Source organism: Pygoscelis adeliae, unplaced genomic scaffold, assembly GCF_000699105.1.
Source record: "Pygoscelis adeliae isolate BGI_AS28 unplaced genomic scaffold, ASM69910v1 Scaffold114, whole genome shotgun sequence".
NCBI classification, from domain to species: domain Eukaryota; kingdom Metazoa; phylum Chordata; class Aves; order Sphenisciformes; family Spheniscidae; genus Pygoscelis; species Pygoscelis adeliae.
In genome coordinates this window covers 1,611,344-1,628,784 of record NW_008824587.1, presented here as the reverse complement: position 1 = coordinate 1,628,784, position 17,441 = coordinate 1,611,344, and the positions used below count along the sequence as shown (strand labels likewise).

The 17,441-nt window shown below is 49.2% G+C and overlaps 1 protein-coding gene across 1 annotated transcript in view; it reads left to right on the top strand.

Moving 5' to 3' along the window:
- OLFM1 (olfactomedin 1) overlaps positions 1–16,904 on the top strand; it is a 20,756-nt gene extending 3,852 nt beyond the window's left edge. Inside the window, exons 2-5 of the mRNA XM_009322046.1 lie at positions 1,733–1,888; positions 4,375–4,594; positions 11,839–11,945; positions 15,152–16,904. Coding sequence (XP_009320321.1) covers positions 1,733–1,888; positions 4,375–4,594; positions 11,839–11,945; positions 15,152–15,826 — 1,158 coding nt within the window. The 3' untranslated portion in view covers positions 15,827–16,904. The remainder of the gene's footprint in view (positions 1–1,732; positions 1,889–4,374; positions 4,595–11,838; positions 11,946–15,151) is intronic.
- Positions 16,905–17,441: the final 537 nt, after the last annotated feature.

The following is a 17,441-nucleotide window of genomic DNA, read 5'->3' as shown; positions in this document are numbered from 1 at the left end:
CTTCCCTGCTCCTCACACCTCCCTGAGCAGGTCCTTGGTGGTTGTCAGGATGGGTGATTGTTCATCTCTGGGTGATGTGTTGGGACTCAGAGACTGAAAATAGCTTCACCTTTGCTGAGGAAGACTATTAGAGCCCCGGAGCAGTTGTACTGGTTGTACAAAATGTTCCCTCACTGTTGGCCTTTGAAATACAGGTTGTCCATACATTTTTAATAGTTCCCTGTAATAGTTTTCCTGTCATCATGCATGAGCAACGGGCATTTTGATCCCTTCAGAGATGCAGACGCCAAAGTTGGCATTTGACCTAACGCTGGTTTCAGCAAGTAGTCTCCGAGACCTGGCTGCGTGCGGGTGTCCCGCCGTCCCCTCGCTCTGTCACTCGAGGTAAGTCACAGCAGCCCAGTGTGATCTGCTGGAGGCAATATTGCACCCGCACCGTTCCTTCCCCGTCTCTGCCTGTCTGCGCTTGGCTTTGGCGAGGACGGAGACGGGAGCGGATGCGGCAGCATGGGCTCTGGGAAGTGTCTCGGAGCGGGTCTGCAGAGACGGTGCTGGCTCACATTTGGGTTTTGCTCAGACGCCCACAGACGAAGAGCCTTGAACCAGGATGCCTTTAGTTAGGGCCATGACGCAGCAGCATGCTTGGATGCCTGATTCATTTTAAACACAGGCGTCATCCCTACCAATGCCGACAGTCGTATTTCTGTGGGTAACGCAGCAGTGGCAGGAGCACCGGTCGTGAGATGAGCCCTGTAACATACAACCTGTGGTACAGATACAACCGTCCCTGATGCAAAGACCTTAAATTACACCCATTGCTTAATGCTAAATAGGTGCTTAGGTGCCTGCCTAAGTCAGAGCTTCATTTACCCTCTCCTAGCCTGAAAAATGAGGGAAGGGAATATCTTAATAAATCAGATGGCAGCCAACCTTGAAAATCAGGTCAGCCTAGCTATCGTTTCCCTCCCCTCCTTACACCTTCGGCTCTTTTTCCTACGATGAGCCCAGCCAACCTTCTTGCATCATCCCTTCAGCAGGGCCAGATGGGCGCTGCGCGGGGAGCCGCGGGGATGCGGCATTGCTCGGCTAGAAAAGATGCCGACGCGGCACAACTGCCCGAGTGGGCAGGCACCAGTGGGGCCAGCCAGAGCAGGAGCTCCTGCGGTACTTCCCAGCTTCAAGATGCCCTCACCTGCAGCTGGATTTGTTGTGGCAGATGCTGTATAAACAGTAGGGCTGTTTGGATAATGAAGTTTTTACTAGCTGGGAGTAAAGTTTGCACTTAGGCAATCAGTAAGTGTCACTTGCCTACATGAAGAAATGATAATGTGCACCTCAGCAGAAGCATTTCTCATAGTCAGATGTGCTTCTGCTCAACTAAGAGCCTCTCCTCGCGTGACAGCAGGTGCCGTCCCAGCCTCTCGAAGAGGCCATCGTGAGTGACACATTTTAGCCTTGACTACAACCCTTAATTGCACATGTGATTGTTAAATCATTCTCTGCAGCACGGCAGAATAAATGTTTATGAAACCAATTTGCTCTATTTTAGAGCATGGGGGTCATAATACTATGAGATGCTGTTGATTAACTAGTAAATAATGCATAGGCTGATTACCCTTTAGCTTTGTTGACTGTGTAGGAAAAGGTCAGCGTTCGGCGTTGGGATGCACGCGGGGCTGCCTTGCTGCTGGGGAAGCGACACCTTCTTAATGAACCCCGTCTCATTTGACAGGTGCAAAACATGTCCCAGTCGATAGAGGTGTTGGACAGGCGGACTCAAAGAGACCTACAGTATGTTGAGAAGATGGAAAACCAGATGAGGGGACTGGAATCAAAATTTAAACAAGTGGAAGAAAGCCACAAGCAGCACCTGGCAAGGCAGTTCAAGGTATGTCTGCTTTCCAAACTGCTAACGAAGCCGTGGCCAGGGATTTAGCGGGGTGCGCACGGGACTGTAGCCCCGGTCCCCCATCAGCTCACATAGCCGTTGGTCCGGTCATACACAGCGCTGGCGGCCGCCCACCCGTGCAGCTCCCTCCTATCCAAAGCACAGCCAAATCCAGGTTGCGGCATCGCATCCTCGGCCGCAATACGTTTTTTCTATAGGGTGAAAGCATAAATCTCTGCGTTCCCATACCCACGAACCACCTGGGTGCCTCAAATAGGGCAGCGTAGGATTGCTCCGTGAGAGAGGGTCTGCAGGGAGACCCCGGGGCAGCTGAGGTCAGGGTGAGGTGGGTTCCCCTCAGTGGCCAGGTAGCCCTTCCCCACGCCGTGCCCGGGACCCAATTTTCTTGGGAAGAGCCGGGAGCTAGGGCTCCGTTAGCATTTCTGCAGCACGTGGTGACCGCAGTCACCAAATGGCTTCCCTCCTTGGGGTGGTTGTAGCAACAGGGCAATCAGGGCAATCAATCAAACAAATCAACCCACCACCACCACCCCCCCCAGAAAAAAAAAAACCAACCCAAAGTACAACTATTGGAGCTGTCCTCGGGCTGGCAAACCACACATCTCAAGGATGTGCCAATGTCCAATTTTGAAGCAATGGTGTTGGCAGCAGAGCCAGCACATTCTGATGGATTATATGCGTTTTGTCCTGATGTCGTACAAATGAGAAGATATCAGCCTTTTAAATGAAGCTGTCATGGCGAGCAATGGTCAAACTTTCAAGAACTTGATTGAGAACAAATGAAATTGCCAAAAAGAGGCTGTCAGCAATATTTGGAATGTTACATTTTACTGATGTTGTGGATTAATAGGTAGAAAAAACAAATTGAGAAGATTTCTAGTGAAATTTGGGGTCATTTCTGATCAGCCACCCAGCTGATTTCCATCCTCGTTTCCAGGCAGCTGCCCAGCTGGCTGGTATTTTAAAGCAGAATTTTTTTAATTGATATGTTAAATACTGAAATACCAAGATTACGTCATAAAAAGCTGGGAAGAAGGTTCTTAAAACTTTTCACCAACTTCACCTCCTCCACTCCCTATCTCCAGTTACCACAGGACCCGAAACTTAGCTCTGCGGTCTGGATATAAGGACCATCTTTCTGATTTAAGCATGAGTTTCTTTTTTTTTCTTTTTTTTTTTTTTTTTCCTCCCCCCTCCATTGTGATGAGTTTAATCCTCCCCATTGCCTGCCGGGGAGCTTGCACCGGGAAGTGCAAGTAAATAAGAAAATAAATACATTCCCCACATGCAAACCGCAGGAGGGAAAGCCTCTTGACTTAAATAGGAGGGGATGGGAAGGAAAGAAATGAGGCTGAGAGCCAATTTCTGATCCCGTTCACCCCCGAGCTGCTTCAGCAGCCAGCCAGATGTCACAGCCCTGAGCGCTGTGAACTCGGCCTCTGTGCAATAGTTTAAGCAGCACCAAGTATACTGTGTATACTAACATGCTTCATTAATGGGTAGGTGCATGCATATTTATGTCTACTCATTAGCTGCTGGAGCAAAGCATCTTTAACAAAATGCTGCATACTGTGCCTTTAAACGAGGCCTTCATGTAATTTAAAAAAAAAAAGTCTTCATTTCTTGCAAAATAAATTTGATAATGACTTTGATTTTTATGTTCTTTATAGCATGCCTAAAAACAGTAAGGAATTTTTGTCTAATTTGCTGCCAAAGCACCATTTTAAATAACAGCCACAGCATTTTGTTTCTGCTAATGCCAGCATTAAAATGTGAGTGGTTTGGAGCTCTTGTGTTTTTTTTTTTTTCTCTTTAGTTCCGTGAGAGTATTTGTCTATGAATGGCTATCTATATAAGGCAGGTTAGTGAGCTAGATCCTCAACAGTATTTCATTTTCTTGCTTACAGGGCTAACTTAAAAGCAAGTTTTTTCAATGCTGCAGTGACTGAAGAAGCAGTTCACTCCCATGTAACCATGAAAAGAGGGCCACAGAGCATTTTGCACCATGCATTTATTTTTTTGATTATTTTCCAAATTAGCACCATATCTCACTAAGGAACCTTGAACCACACAACCGAGATCTTCCTTTGCATGCAATTGTAGATGCATTTCATGAATAGTTTGAAACCCTTGTCAATGCATATATATATTATTTTATTTTATTTTTTGGAAAGAAAAAAAAAAGAACTCTTTGTGTATGTGATCTGAAGCATGTAACCCTAAGATGTTGCATTCTAAAAATGACAAATAAAGGCCTTTCCCAAATATTTTGGTGTTCTGCAGCCTGTTTAATATGTTCTTTCCAATACATCATTTGGACCAAAATAATAATAATTAAAATAATTTTAATGATAATAATTGTGGGATATGAACATTGCACTCACGTAGGAAGCAACCAGGTCAAGGCAGAGTGTTGCAGATTTTTGCACGCATAGCACTGAACCAAGCTTATTTTAACCTTGCAGGCAATAAAAGCGAAAATGGAGGAACTTAGGCCTTTGATACCAGTGTTGGAAGAGTACAAAGCCGATGCAAAATTGGTATTGCAGTTTAAAGAGGAGGTCCAGAATCTGACGTCAGTTCTAAACGAACTCCAGGAAGAGATTGGCGCCTATGACTACGAAGAGCTTCAGAACAGAGTGTCAAATCTTGAAGAAAGGCTTCGTGCATGCATGCAAAAATTAGGTAGGCTCAGAACAACATGGTGGCACTGGCTAAACACCATCGATGTTAAACCACGCATCCCGTCTGGAGGCAGAGATGCTAGACTGGACATCTCCTCGTGCCTGGCTGGCTGTAAGAGATGAGCTCGCGCAGCCAGGTTTGATCCTGTAAATATTTATGCTATAAGTAACATTAATCTTGGGAGTAGTCCTGCTGAGGATTACTTGCATGAGCAATGTTGCTCATGGCATAAATGCTTCAGGATCAGGCCCTTACCTAGGCATGTGACTTTTTGCAGCGTTTGCATAAGTGGGCGGTGAAATGCGGTAAATGCGTGGCCTATTGCAAATAACGCTTATGCAAAGCAAACACATGCGCCCATTTTTGCTTACGCATCCATGTCCAATCTTTTTGCTAACTGGACCTGGCACATCAGCAAAGGTCTCTGCACACCGCTTTAAGTAGCGCGCGCGCACGTGTGTGTGTGTGTGCAGGCTGTGACTCGGTTTCCCTTTTTCCTTTCCTTTTGCATCTTGCAAATCCCTGTTGAGAAGAGCATGATGTAGCTGGTGCGGGTTCGTGTCTTGGTCCGGACTGTGCCATGTGCAGGATATAAATCCTACCCGTCTCTCCCGTTCCCCGAGGGAGCAGGGAGCCCCTTCCATCAGGCCAAGTAACCAGCAGCGCTAAAATGCGAGAGATTCATCTGTAATCCCATTCAGAGAGTATGAATTGACTGAAGCCTGGGGGGTCTATTGTGGGGAGACACGGCTGTAACTAAACCCAGCGTCTGACCCCAAACAGAGGGTGGAGAAGGGGGGAAGGAGGGTGCTGCCTTCTGCAGCTGCAAGAAATCTCCCCACCGTTCGTTGGCCTAGCTCTGACTTGATTTGATTTCTACTTACATTATTGACTTTCTTGTTAAGCAATTTAGATAATCTAAACACATTAACTGCTCTGCAGTCTATTTCGGTAGCACATATGAAATTACACTCTCAGGTAACTTCTTGGAAGATCAGATCTCTTCTGAGCACTTTCTATCCTTGGCAAGGTAACGCTTTGTTTCTCTCTGGTCTCTGCTGGCGGGATTGCTTTTGCTTGTTTCTAGATGCCTCCACACTTCCGTAAGCAGCCGCCTCCCCTGCATTTCCCCCTGCATTTCCGTCCTGTCCTCTGTTACCTTGTAAGTCCCTTATAAGCTCCCTCTCACTCGAAACCTCAGAGGGGAAAGCGAATTTCCACGTAAGCCTGGATGCTCAGAAGCATTTGAGCTACAAGCGTACAGTGAGTCATGCACCGAGATACCCCCGGGGAGCTGCCCGGGCAGCAGGTATAACCCCCCCCGCCCCGGCTAAGTGACAGCCCGGAGCCTGATTCCTCATTTATTAACGAGTGCTGATGTGCCCAGGTTTAGTTTAGGGGCAGAACAGGCTGAGGCGAGTTGCACCATCGCTTTCTGCACGGTGTCTGCGGTCCCTCTCCTCGCCCCGTGGTAGCCACGGGGGGAAGGCAGCAGGGTTGGGGGATGGCAGGGAAGTCGTGACCTTGTCCTCGCCCACTTGAATTTCACCCTGAAAGCTTAACGGGGACAGAAATGATCGAGGCTGTAATGACTTGGTGCTTTCTGTGTTAGCGATACCTAATACCTGGAGCTTTATCACGTGGGGACCATACAAGCATCTCGGCAATGACAGTCCTGCAGTGGGTAAGAGGAGAAAGGAGGGGGAGCAGGCCCAGGAGTGTCTGGTTGACCAAGGTCCCATAGCAACCCCCCCAGCAGCCCCACACTGCCAGCACAGGGCAGCTCTGCCCCGCGAACGGCTTTTCTCATTCCTCCCCTGCCAAAGGCAGAGGTGGGTGGGATGAGAGGAGATGAGAGGAGGGATCCACTTGCTGCATCCGTAGCCTTCAGCCCATCTCTTGAAGATGAGGAGGAGCCGCAGGTGATATGGTGAGGGAACAGCAGCAGGACCAGGGATTTGAGTCTGGGCTGTAGAAGTACTTTCCCAGGGATAGTTCTTTAAACAAAGCCATCCTGGACCCCACAGCCCCTCTCCAGCTGGCCTCGGTGGAGCTGCCCAGCCCAGGCTGACTCCATCACAGCCAGGGAAGCTGTGATGATCCTCCTGCAGACCCTGGGCAGACTTTAAGAAGTAGCTCCCAAACCATTCAGGGCTCCAAAAAAAAAAAAAAAAAAAGAGTTTTCTCTTGGACCATTAGCCCCTTCTTGCTTTGGGCCATGTCCTGGCTGGTTACATTCCCCTCATGCTCAGCTCCTCCAGCTGGGACATCCACCCAAGGCAGTGCCCCAGGTAAGACTGACTGAGGCAGCTAGGACGGTGAGCTCTTGCTCACCCCCCTCTAGAAACTTTTGGGGGTTTTTTGGAATCTTTTCGAGGCTTTATTTATCTTTTTGGCCGTGCCCCTTCTTTCTCCTCTTGCTCTCCCTGTGACCGTGGGGTCAGGGCAGCTTTTCTGCCTTGGGGCGTTGCAGCACCCCTGGATGCTCGCAGAGATGGACACTGAGTCTTGCAAGGGTTTGCCCAGGAGGGTTTGCTGCTCACCCGGGAGGGTGATTTATTTGGTCACTTAACAGCAAACAGCACGGATTGAATTTCCAATGTTGTTTATCGCTCCGGAGTGTAAACCAGTGAAAATGGTAGTTAATTGAGTTAAATTCAGATAACAACTTTACAGACACTTTGCTGCTGCACGATGAGGCCCTGTTTGCTGAGGATTGCTGTTTGCTGCAAATTATCTGCTCAGAGGGATTCACTGACGTTTCAGGTAGCATGTTTTAGCTTAGGTTTGCTCCTGCATGGGCCAGCAATGCTGCTCACCTGGTGTGTGTTCGCCTGCTAGAGCTCGGGATACAGCTTAGGGTGCCCAGGGCAGGATCAGGGAGCTGCTGCAACAAGCACGGGACAAGGGAAGGGGAGGGGATGTGCCGTGTTCCCGTCCGGTTCGCCTCTCCCCGTCCTCCGGGAAGCACTGATGCTCGACAGAGCAGCAGCATTTTCCTTAGACAAGGTCCTGTTTTGCATTTTGGGTTTCCTAAGCATTATTGATGGATCAATAGTGAAAACGCTTCCTGACCCTGGCATGTGTGTGAAGGAAAAAAAAATCAATAATGGCACATTCAATCTGTTACTCTGTTTACACTCTTAAAGATCACTATTTATACAGGGATTTTAACGTTTCCATTAATGTTCCTAAGAGGAGCCTTGGAGGAGTGGAGAGGTTGTCACTCCTTGATTCGAGGGGGAATTTAACTCGTCTGTGCTCCGCAGGCTCACATTTGCTTGGTAGCACAAGCTTTCCCTGACTCTTGCAAAAAACCCCAGCCCACAGTCCTAGTGCAGAGCTGGGGACAGAGCCCTGCCAGCCTGTCCCAGATATTTTTGGCTGCCAGCCTGTCCCAGATATTTGAGGGATGGGGGCTCCCAGCTGGGCAACGGAGGTGAGGGCAGGACACAACCCAGCCGCCGCAGCCCCGTCCCTGCTGCGGAGGGCTGGGACCGGGATGTGGGGGAGATCAGACCTTGGCTTCGTGGGAAGCCCAAGCTGGGAGGGCGCGGGGCTGTAGCAGCAGCAGCCCAAGCAGAACCGCAGAGTCCAGAAGGAAGACGGTGCTGGTGGCGGTGCGGTGGCTGCGTTGGCGGATAAATTGCTGCTGAGCTGCTAAACATCGCTTGTGGGCTGGATCTTAGGAGAAATATGGAGCGGGGGTGTTAGTATCCTGGGAGGATGGTAGCGCTCGTTCTAACTGGCTGGAGGAAAGCGTGTCTTCTCCTGCTGGAAAATTCCTCGTGCGGCTAGAGGAAGGGACTGTGTGCGTGGAGGTGGTGTTTCGTTGCTGCTCTGCTGAGCTGCAGGGGGGCAGGTCGGAGGTGCTTGGCTGGGTCAGACTGGAGGGTCACTCAGGAAGAGGCTGATTTGTGCTGTTTCCCAGGAACAGGGACATGCAGGCCCCCATGGGCCACAGGTCCAGGGACCTGAATAGTGCTGGGGACACTGGAGTGGAAACAGATCCTCTATGAACAGAACCCAAAAGCTGCTGTTCACAGGCTTCCCCTGTGTCCTGGACTCATGGATGAGCACCAGGTCATGCTTTCCTGTTGTACATTCATCCCTGAGTGACTTGAAATGCCTGTAGCATCCCGTGCTCCTGCCATCCCAATGGGAGAGCAGGTTTGCTCAAAAGGCTCAGCACCCATGGGTGCTGGGCTGCCTGGGGCAGGAGGGCTTTGCTGGGCAGTCAAGCAGGAGCTTTAGGGCAATTGCGGCCAGGGCTTAAAAACTGCCCTGTGCAAGTCAGTAGAGTCTGACAGAGGAAGGACTTGGAGGTTGGGTGTCAGTTCCTCACCCGCAGAGGAGAGCACTGCTGGGACTGGCAGGTGCTGCTGGTGGGTGCTTCAGGCTGCAGCTTCGTGCCGGAGCGTAGGGAGACACAAGAATCCTGTCCTGTGAGCTACTGCTCTGATTCAAGCTGCGACATGTCCAAGGGAAGCAGTGGAAGACAGAGTCCCCTCTCCCCCCAGTAAAGTAATCTTCACGCTTTTAATGATTGCTGGCCCCATAGAAGGGGGAAAAAAAGCCGATGGCGTTAGGAGTAGTGTGGTGTGCATCTCAGCAAGAACAGACAGGTGAGTGAGGATCACAGAGGCTGTAGTTGTCCATCCCTGGGCAGATGAGAGCTGCAGGAATGTAGCCAACTAAAGCATTTGGTTCCAGGATCCATTTGAAACCTTTCCCCTAGCATCTGGGTGCCTATGATAGATTTACACCAAGAAAGAAAACACCTTGCCCTGTGTAAGAGCAACGCTCTTGCGTTGCTGAGGAGCTGTTGTCAATGTGCCTCCAGCTAAAAGAGCATGAGGTGTAGCCTCACTACTTGCAAACAACACCAGTTTACCCTTATCAGCTTCTGCTGCTTTTTTTTTTTTACTTTTTTTTTTTTAATCAATGAGCTTTTATACAACCTTTCTCTCCAGGGAAATGGAAGGAAAGAGATAAAGTAACAGCAATGTAGGGCTGCGATAATGGAAGGCAGCGTTGAGCAGATCTGTGATTAGAGTAAGGCTGGTCCTCTGCAAGGGGAATTTGCAAGACATTAAGCATTTATTTTTTTAACCCGTTGCATCCCTTTGTCAATACCTTGCTCTCCTCCTGAGCTGAGAGGTTTTGAATGCATCAGACAGGCAGGAGGACAAATTCCCATACGCTGTGTCTCAGTGAGGCCAAGAAAGCCCTCTGCTTTTTGGCGGGATCTCTCTTTATCTGCCTGGTGTCTGAAGGCTGTGGGAAGACTGATGGTCCCCTTGGCCATGTCATGCTGGTGCATATCGAGAATATCTTCATCTATTTTATGCCCCGGGCTAAGGTGACCCCTTTGCCCGCAGCTCAGAGCTGAGGTAGGTGGATGTGTCCCGTGGCCGTAATCAGGAATATAAAGGGGCAGATGAGAACTGGCTAAGGAGAGAGGCAGCTAAGAGATATCGTAGAGTGCACGTACTGGAAGCATTCCAGGTCAGGTTGGACGGGGCTCTGAGCAACCTGATCTAGTTGAAGATGTCCCTGCTTATTGCAGGGGGGTTGGACTGGATGACCTGTAGTGGTCCCTTCTAACCTAAACCATTCTATGATTCTATGATTCTACTTGGTAATTTTGAGCAGAAGGACCTTGTCCTGAGCTGGCAGAGCTCCACACGTGTTTCAGCAGCACCTCCACAGGCTCCCACCTGCGGCCTCGGCCCCGGGTACCCCCCGCTGAGCAGCGGAGCCATTCGTACTGCAGTGCAGCTGCAACTCAGCCTGCAAACCCAGCACCAGGAGCAGCTGCTCCGTCCCCGCACCGCCACCTTCCCCTTCCCCGGCCTGCCGGAGGCTTCCACGTCAAAAAGGAGAAGTCAGGAAACACCTTCTGAACTTCAGGCTGCGGCTGTCCCTCTGGTGCCGCTGACCTTAGCTTGCCTTGCTCAGGAGGTGCTGCTGCAGGTCCACTGAATGTGTCCGGGTTTTAAATGAGTGCTCCCCTAGCGACAGACCATCCAACACCAGCCCCCCGTCCCTCCCACAGCATCTTCACCTCTTTGCCTGTCGTTCCTTAGTGCACGTATGCTAAAATGCTGCTGTTGCAGACCAGAATGGCAGCTTTGCTGAAATTTGGGGATATCATTGGAAATAGGAACCGAGCGTGTGGCTGCACTTTCGATGCTGAGGCTGTAGCATTGCAGGCATCTATTCACGGGGGTCCCTGGAGGGATGCTGGGTTCAGTGTCGGGGACAGAACCATGGAAGGGAAACAAGCTGCCACGGGCAGCCGGCACGGCAAGCTGGGGGAGAGGTGCTTCTGCTTCACCTCGTATTCAGGGCTTAAATACACAGCGAGGCACTTAGCTGGGCTTGCAAATGTGCTGACATCCCCACTTAATCTAATGGCATGAAATCAACAGTGTGGAGCACCTAAATATGCTTCAAAACCTGTCTCGTAGCGCTGTGCGGGTGCACGTCTCCGTTGTGGTGATGCTGAGTCTGGGCAGGATTCCCGGGGCAGCTCCCGAGGGGCCCTTGGGACACTCCACCTCCTGCCTTCCATCCTGCTGTGTTTGGGTTCCTCTCCCGGAGCTGGCAAAGCCCAGGCTGGCAGAGGAGACAGGAGGAGGCTGGTGAATTCATTACTGTCTCCTAAGTGTGCAGACATGACAGGGAACAGAGAAGGTGGCTGGTAGAAGCCGGTAAATGGTCTTTGCAGGGAAGAGATTTATATTACATATAATTTTCCACCTTTTTGTTTTTTCTCCTTTGCATAACCTGTAACAAATGCATGTTTTCAGCAGGGCTGGAACAGACACGTCTGTCTTTTTATCTCGGCTGCACCCACTCTATTACAGCAGAAACGAGCAGAGCTATTCAGCTAATTTCTCCACCTGGCCGCTCGACCCTGGCTAACTCTTCTCATTTTCTATTCTGCGACGTTAGCAGCACGGCTAGTTCAGGAAAGCTTGTTTTATTGGGGGCAGCCTGATAAGGACAACTGTTATTAAGAGGCATGAAACAAACAAAAGCATCTGACAGTTGTTCTTGGCCTAATTACCTCTAATTAAATAAAAACAGAGCTGCCCATCAGCGGGGGAGAGCAGTGGGCAGAGCGGTGTGGGTGGTGGCCGGCGCTGATGCCCTTCATCAGGGCTTCGGGGCTGGCTGGCAAACGAGCCGCGGCGGTGGTCTGATGTGGTCCTCACCGGCTTTGCACTCTTTTTCAGCTTGTGGCAAGCTGACGGGAATAAGTGACCCAATCACAATTAAAACCTCGGGGTCCAGGTTCGGATCGTGGATGACGGACCCTCTCGCTCCCGAGGGAGAGAACAAGGTAAGACCGCGACAGCTTCATCCCTGTGTTCCCACTTCCACCGATGCAGCCGACATCACTGAAAATTCATTACATCCAAGCACCAAAGCCCGGGTTGCGCCCTGCGGAACCTGTGGAAGGTCCTAATTCATCTCACAGGGCGCTGCTTGGCCTCCTCTGCAGCGGGAGGGGGCTGAGGATCCCGCAGGGAGGGAGGATGAGGAGGGGGCTGAGCAGCCCCGTACAGTGGTCCCTTCCCAGGGCAGGTGAAACTGCAGTGATGAGCATGCATGGTCTCGGAAGTGTCACCACGAGGTCTGTGCCCCCCGCGGGAGGGAAAAATCAAATACTGAGTTTCTCGTCTGGGTTTGGCAGCCAGGAGGGAGATGGGGCCGAGCGGAGGGACCCGTGGTCCTGCTGCTCTTCTGCTGCCGGTGCCTCCGATAATGTCATCTGACTGCATTTGTCCTCCATCCTCCACCTTCATTGTTGTGAGGAATTAACTGACTGCAGCCAGAGAGAGATTTGTTTTGCTTTGTTTTGGTCTTTTTTTTTTTTTCCATTCAGACCATTCAATTTTGATCCCAAGGAGGTAGGAGGCCAATAACTGGCTGAAAATCAATCCAGGCTTCCCATGACTGATGGAATGGAAAATATCTCGAGTGTTTGCTGAGGATTTGCAGGCAGCAAAACAAAACAAAAACCACAGAGCTTGGCTGCATGGTAATTCCCTCCTGCATGCAGCATCCTTCATCAAAGGATGAAGGCACCAGCAAGGGCTGTATCAGGGCAGCTATTTTGAGAGTTCTGCCCTGTGATCGGCTTTCTGTAGCTAAGAGAGGACGAGGGATGCTCTGGAGAAGCCACCCCTGGGGGTGGCTTCATTTGCCCGTGGATGTGCAGCAATGAAGCTGTGGTGACTTGAGATGTCGGGTCCCTCCAGCAGCCAGCTGGTTGGCACTGGTTCCCCAATACGACACCTCCATATTTTACAGTTATTAAACAAAACTTCACCTATAGCCCCAAGAAGATCCTGATTAGACGTGGGATGGGAAGGCTTTACCCACGTCACGTCTTGTTTTGCTCAAGAGAGGGGACAGACTTGTCCCCTTCAGGCTGTGTTTGCTGCATCCCTCGGCAGTAACGTGATTTGTAAATCTGTAAAGGGAGATTCAGGCCTGTTGCAGCTGAAGCTGGTTGATCAAATGCTAAAGATCTTCCCATGCCTTCAGAGAGTTTTGTCTCAAACCAGTATTTTGTAATTTTTTTTTTACCCATGCCTTTTTCTGCAGTGTTATTTTTGTCATGAGAGTAGACAAGCAGTTTTCTCTGAACTGTAGCTCAAGCTTCACAAGCATGTATGTGTATGTAATGTATAAATCTACCGGGAATTTTATTAGAAACACACAATTAAGTGAACTTCATTGGGTACCCAGCAGAGGGGGAAACTGGTGATGGGGAGAGATGGGCAGTTTATCATACCCATCTTATGTCGCCAAGCCCCAGGAGGTATTTGGGGGTTTTTGTGGTCATTTGTACGTGTCATGAAATCATTGAACAGAACTGGGCAAAATTGCGAGTCCCGCAGGAGCAGCCCGGCGGCGAGGCAGCAGATGGATGCTGAGCGCCGGGATTGATGTGTATTGGCAGGAGAAGGTTGCTTAAAGCCAGCCGGTGCGATGAGACGTTGCTATCCATAAATCTCTGCTTCTCCAAAGCATGAAATGCTGTTGGGTCTTGCCACCTTGCAGCCCCAGCGTGATGACATGGGGTTCTGCTCTTCTGGGCTTCCCTTTGTCTCTCTAAAAACCGTGCCAATGTATTGGCACGCGTAATTTTTTAATACTAAATAATGAAATGGGAGCAGCAGAGAGACAATCAGTTTTCTGGGTTTTTTTTTTTTTAATTTCCCAAGCTGGTTTAGTTGAACGCAGGCATTTCATTAAGTGAGGAATGCTCTCCAGTGCCACGTCTAACAGCAGAAGCTCTCCCAGGCACTTCTCTGCCGTGGGCTCAGGGACGTGTGTGGTTTTTCCCTGGTGCTTTTGCAGCCATCCTCAAGCCCACAGTGGAGGTGTGAAGATCAGAGCCATCTGCCACACGTTCATTCCCCACCTCTGCAGTGTTTCCAGGGAGGTAACGATGGAGGGCTGAAGTTCCCTACAAAGTTTTTGCAGACCCCACCTGGCCTTTCAAATACAGCAGCCAAAAGCAGTTTACACGCACGCACGGTGTGTAAATAGTTGTCTGCTCTTCTAAGGGACCCTGGAGACAGCCATATTGCAGACATGATACCATCCGATTTTGCAAGGGGTTTGCAAAAGAAGTTTGCACTACAACATTACCCAAATCTGCATCCTTAAAGGCTTCCCTCTTGCTATTTAATTTACTACTTCTCCTTCGTAAACAGCTTCTACAGAAAGCAGCTATCTTATTTTTAGGCAGCACTTGCACACAGAATGTCACTCACTGGCTGGATATTTCTTCTTGATATTAACTGCACAGCTTTGTCATTTGCCTCAGAATTGGTTTCATATGCAAAAGCTTTTTTTTTTTCCCAAGGAATCTAGACAGTCTCCCTAGTGAACTGGCGCTTAAATGATGATCTAAAATCTCTCCCCCATCTACCGATAGCAAGATTTTGATGTCTTTGTCTCTCATATTTTAGCGGCCTTGGTTTCAGCTTTTGATGCAGAAGTGTATGATTTTTAAATCAATATGGACTTTGCCTGAATTTCCTTGACAATGAGCGATTGCATCCATCGCTTCTGCATGCCAAATTAATGGAGTTCTGCACAGCAGCTGGTATCATTTACTGAGTAAAGTAAAGTAAAGCAAAGCCCACGATGGGGCTTACGGGAAGCAAAAGCGGCGTCAGTGTAATATGCTGGGTTTAGCCGGAGGAAAGATGTTAATTGCCCTCTGGAAGGACGGTGTCCATCACGCAGCACTCCCAGGGAACCGCTTAAGCTCCCATGTTCCTGGGGAGATACCAGGTTACCCCCCAGGAAAGCTTTGCTCTTCAGTTGATTTCTTGGCTGATTCTGGGTTCCAAAAATTGGGTTTATTTCTGGGCGTAGGCGGCAGGCGTTGGACACATCGTTTTCCAGCGGGTTGGATTCCTTGCTCTGGATTTCGCTCACAGCTCAGTTTCTAGGGGGATGTGCAAAGGGCTCAGACAGGTCTCTGTTGTTTTCTAACCCCGTGTGTTTCTGTTGCTCGCCCAGGTCTGGTACATGGACAGCTACCACAACAACCGTTTCGTCCGTGAATATAAGTCCATGGCAGATTTCATGAATACTGACAATTTTACCTCTCACCGTCTCCCTCACCCGTGGTCAGGCACCGGTCAAGTGGTCTACAATGGCTCTATCTATTTCAATAAATACCAAAGCCACATAATTATCAGGTTTGACTTGAAAACAGAGACCATTCTCAAGACTCGCAGCCTGGATTATGCCGGCTACAACAACATGTACCACTACGCCTGGGGTGGCCACTCGGACATTGACCTCATGGTGGACGAGAACGGGCTGTGGGCTGTCTACGCCACCAACCAGAACGCGGGCAACATCGTCATCAGCAAGTTGGACCCCAACACCCTGCAGAGCCTCCAGACCTGGAACACCAGCTACCCAAAACGCAGCGCCGGGGAGGCCTTCATCATCTGCGGCACGCTCTACGTCACCAATGGCTACTCGGGAGGTACCAAGGTGCACTACGCCTACCAGACCAATGCCTCCACCTACGAGTACATCGACATCCCCTTCCAAAACAAGTACTCGCACATTTCCATGTTGGACTACAACCCCAAGGATCGGGCCCTCTATGCCTGGAACAACGGGCACCAAATACTTTACAATGTCACCCTTTTCCACGTCATCAGGTCTGACGAGTTGTAGTCCATCCTTGTTTAGAAACTGATTTAGGGAAAAAAAAAAGGAAAAAAGGGAGAAATGAATTTTAAAAAAAATACTAATATCAAGGAAACACACTTTAAATAAGTAAATATATAAACAGCTGCCAAAATTAAGACCAACGTCATGGAGGATTATTCAGCATAAACCTGACAGATCAGCATTACCTCTACATTTCTAGAAGTCTGGCCCTGTGTAATAGACTCACGACTAACCATGTACTTGCAGCTGGAACTGCACTTAAAGAACCACTTAAGTTTTGGGTTTTGTTTTGTTTCTGTTCCGATAGCAAACCTATAGTACATCCTAAAGAAGTAAGGCAATGACTGTTGAAAGTTTATCCTTGGGAGACTCGCTCTCTTCTGTGTGTGGGTTGCATGGACATTTTCCCGACGTCACGGTCAGCTGTGATGGATGTGTGATTTGTATTTCTAAGCAGAAAAAGCTGACCCGTGAGGAGCTCTCGCTGTCTGATCAAGACCTATCACAGGTTAGTTTTCTTCGCCTTCCATTGCAGCTACTGTCTCTCAACTGTGTTCTTGTCACTTAGATTAACTGTGCTGAGACCCGAAGTAGCTCATGGATCTGTGTCTTAGTAACTATTAAACACGATGGTTTAAGTATGTATTTTGAACAAGTTGTTGTACCCATATTGTTTGAACTTATGTATTCAGCAAATATATTGTATAATGTATGTCTGTTATTTACCAGAGGTGGCAAAACTTTGTATGTCCAGTTTATGCAATGAATGTTGTAAATGCAATGATGTAGTTTGGATCAATAAATGATGGTTTTGTTTCTAAAAAGAAAAAAAAAGATCAGTGTTCACCCTTATACACAGATAACCAATTTCATGTTGATAATTACAAGAATATTCTCTTACTGTTATACTATCTACATAGCATTATGGTGGTTGGAAATCGCTTCTGTGGAAATTCTGTGGCATCAGATTCCCATGGGAAGCCCTGTTTATGGAAGTGTGAAGGTAATTAATTTTTTTTAAGAGGAAAACTTTGTACTATCCACAGTTATCTAAGGAACAATAAAAATATTAGGAGACTTCCCTGCTGCTTTGTTTATTGTCTTCTCTGTATGAGTGACCCAAGTGTAGGGGAGGGGTAACAGGAATTATTGTGGGGTTTTTTGGGTAATCGTTGAGCAACCATCCTGACTTTCCTTACATCTTGAATCGAGCATTACCTGATGGGTAGCTGCAGCTGGGAGCCGGAGGGGCCGGCAGCAAGGAGCTGGAGGGTTTGGCTCTCTGCTCTGTAGGGCTCGTGCAGCGGCATTGCCTTCCCATTTGCATTTGGAGCAGATACTGCTTCAAGGAGATAAAATCCTCCCTCTGCTCCTACGGCTGCTCTCTGCTGTGAGGGGAAGCGAAGGCGGCTGCAGTGAGGCTGCGTTGCTGCCCGCGGTGCCGTGCTCAGCATCCTCTCCATCCTGGGGCTGACGGCAGAGTCGGGGGTCAGGGGGTGACAGCATTTGATATCAGTGCTACAACAGGAGAAAATTGTGTCATCTGTCACGTTCAATTGAGTTGGAGACACCGTGCCTCAGACTGCCTGGTGCAATTGGATCATTTTCCTTCTCAGAT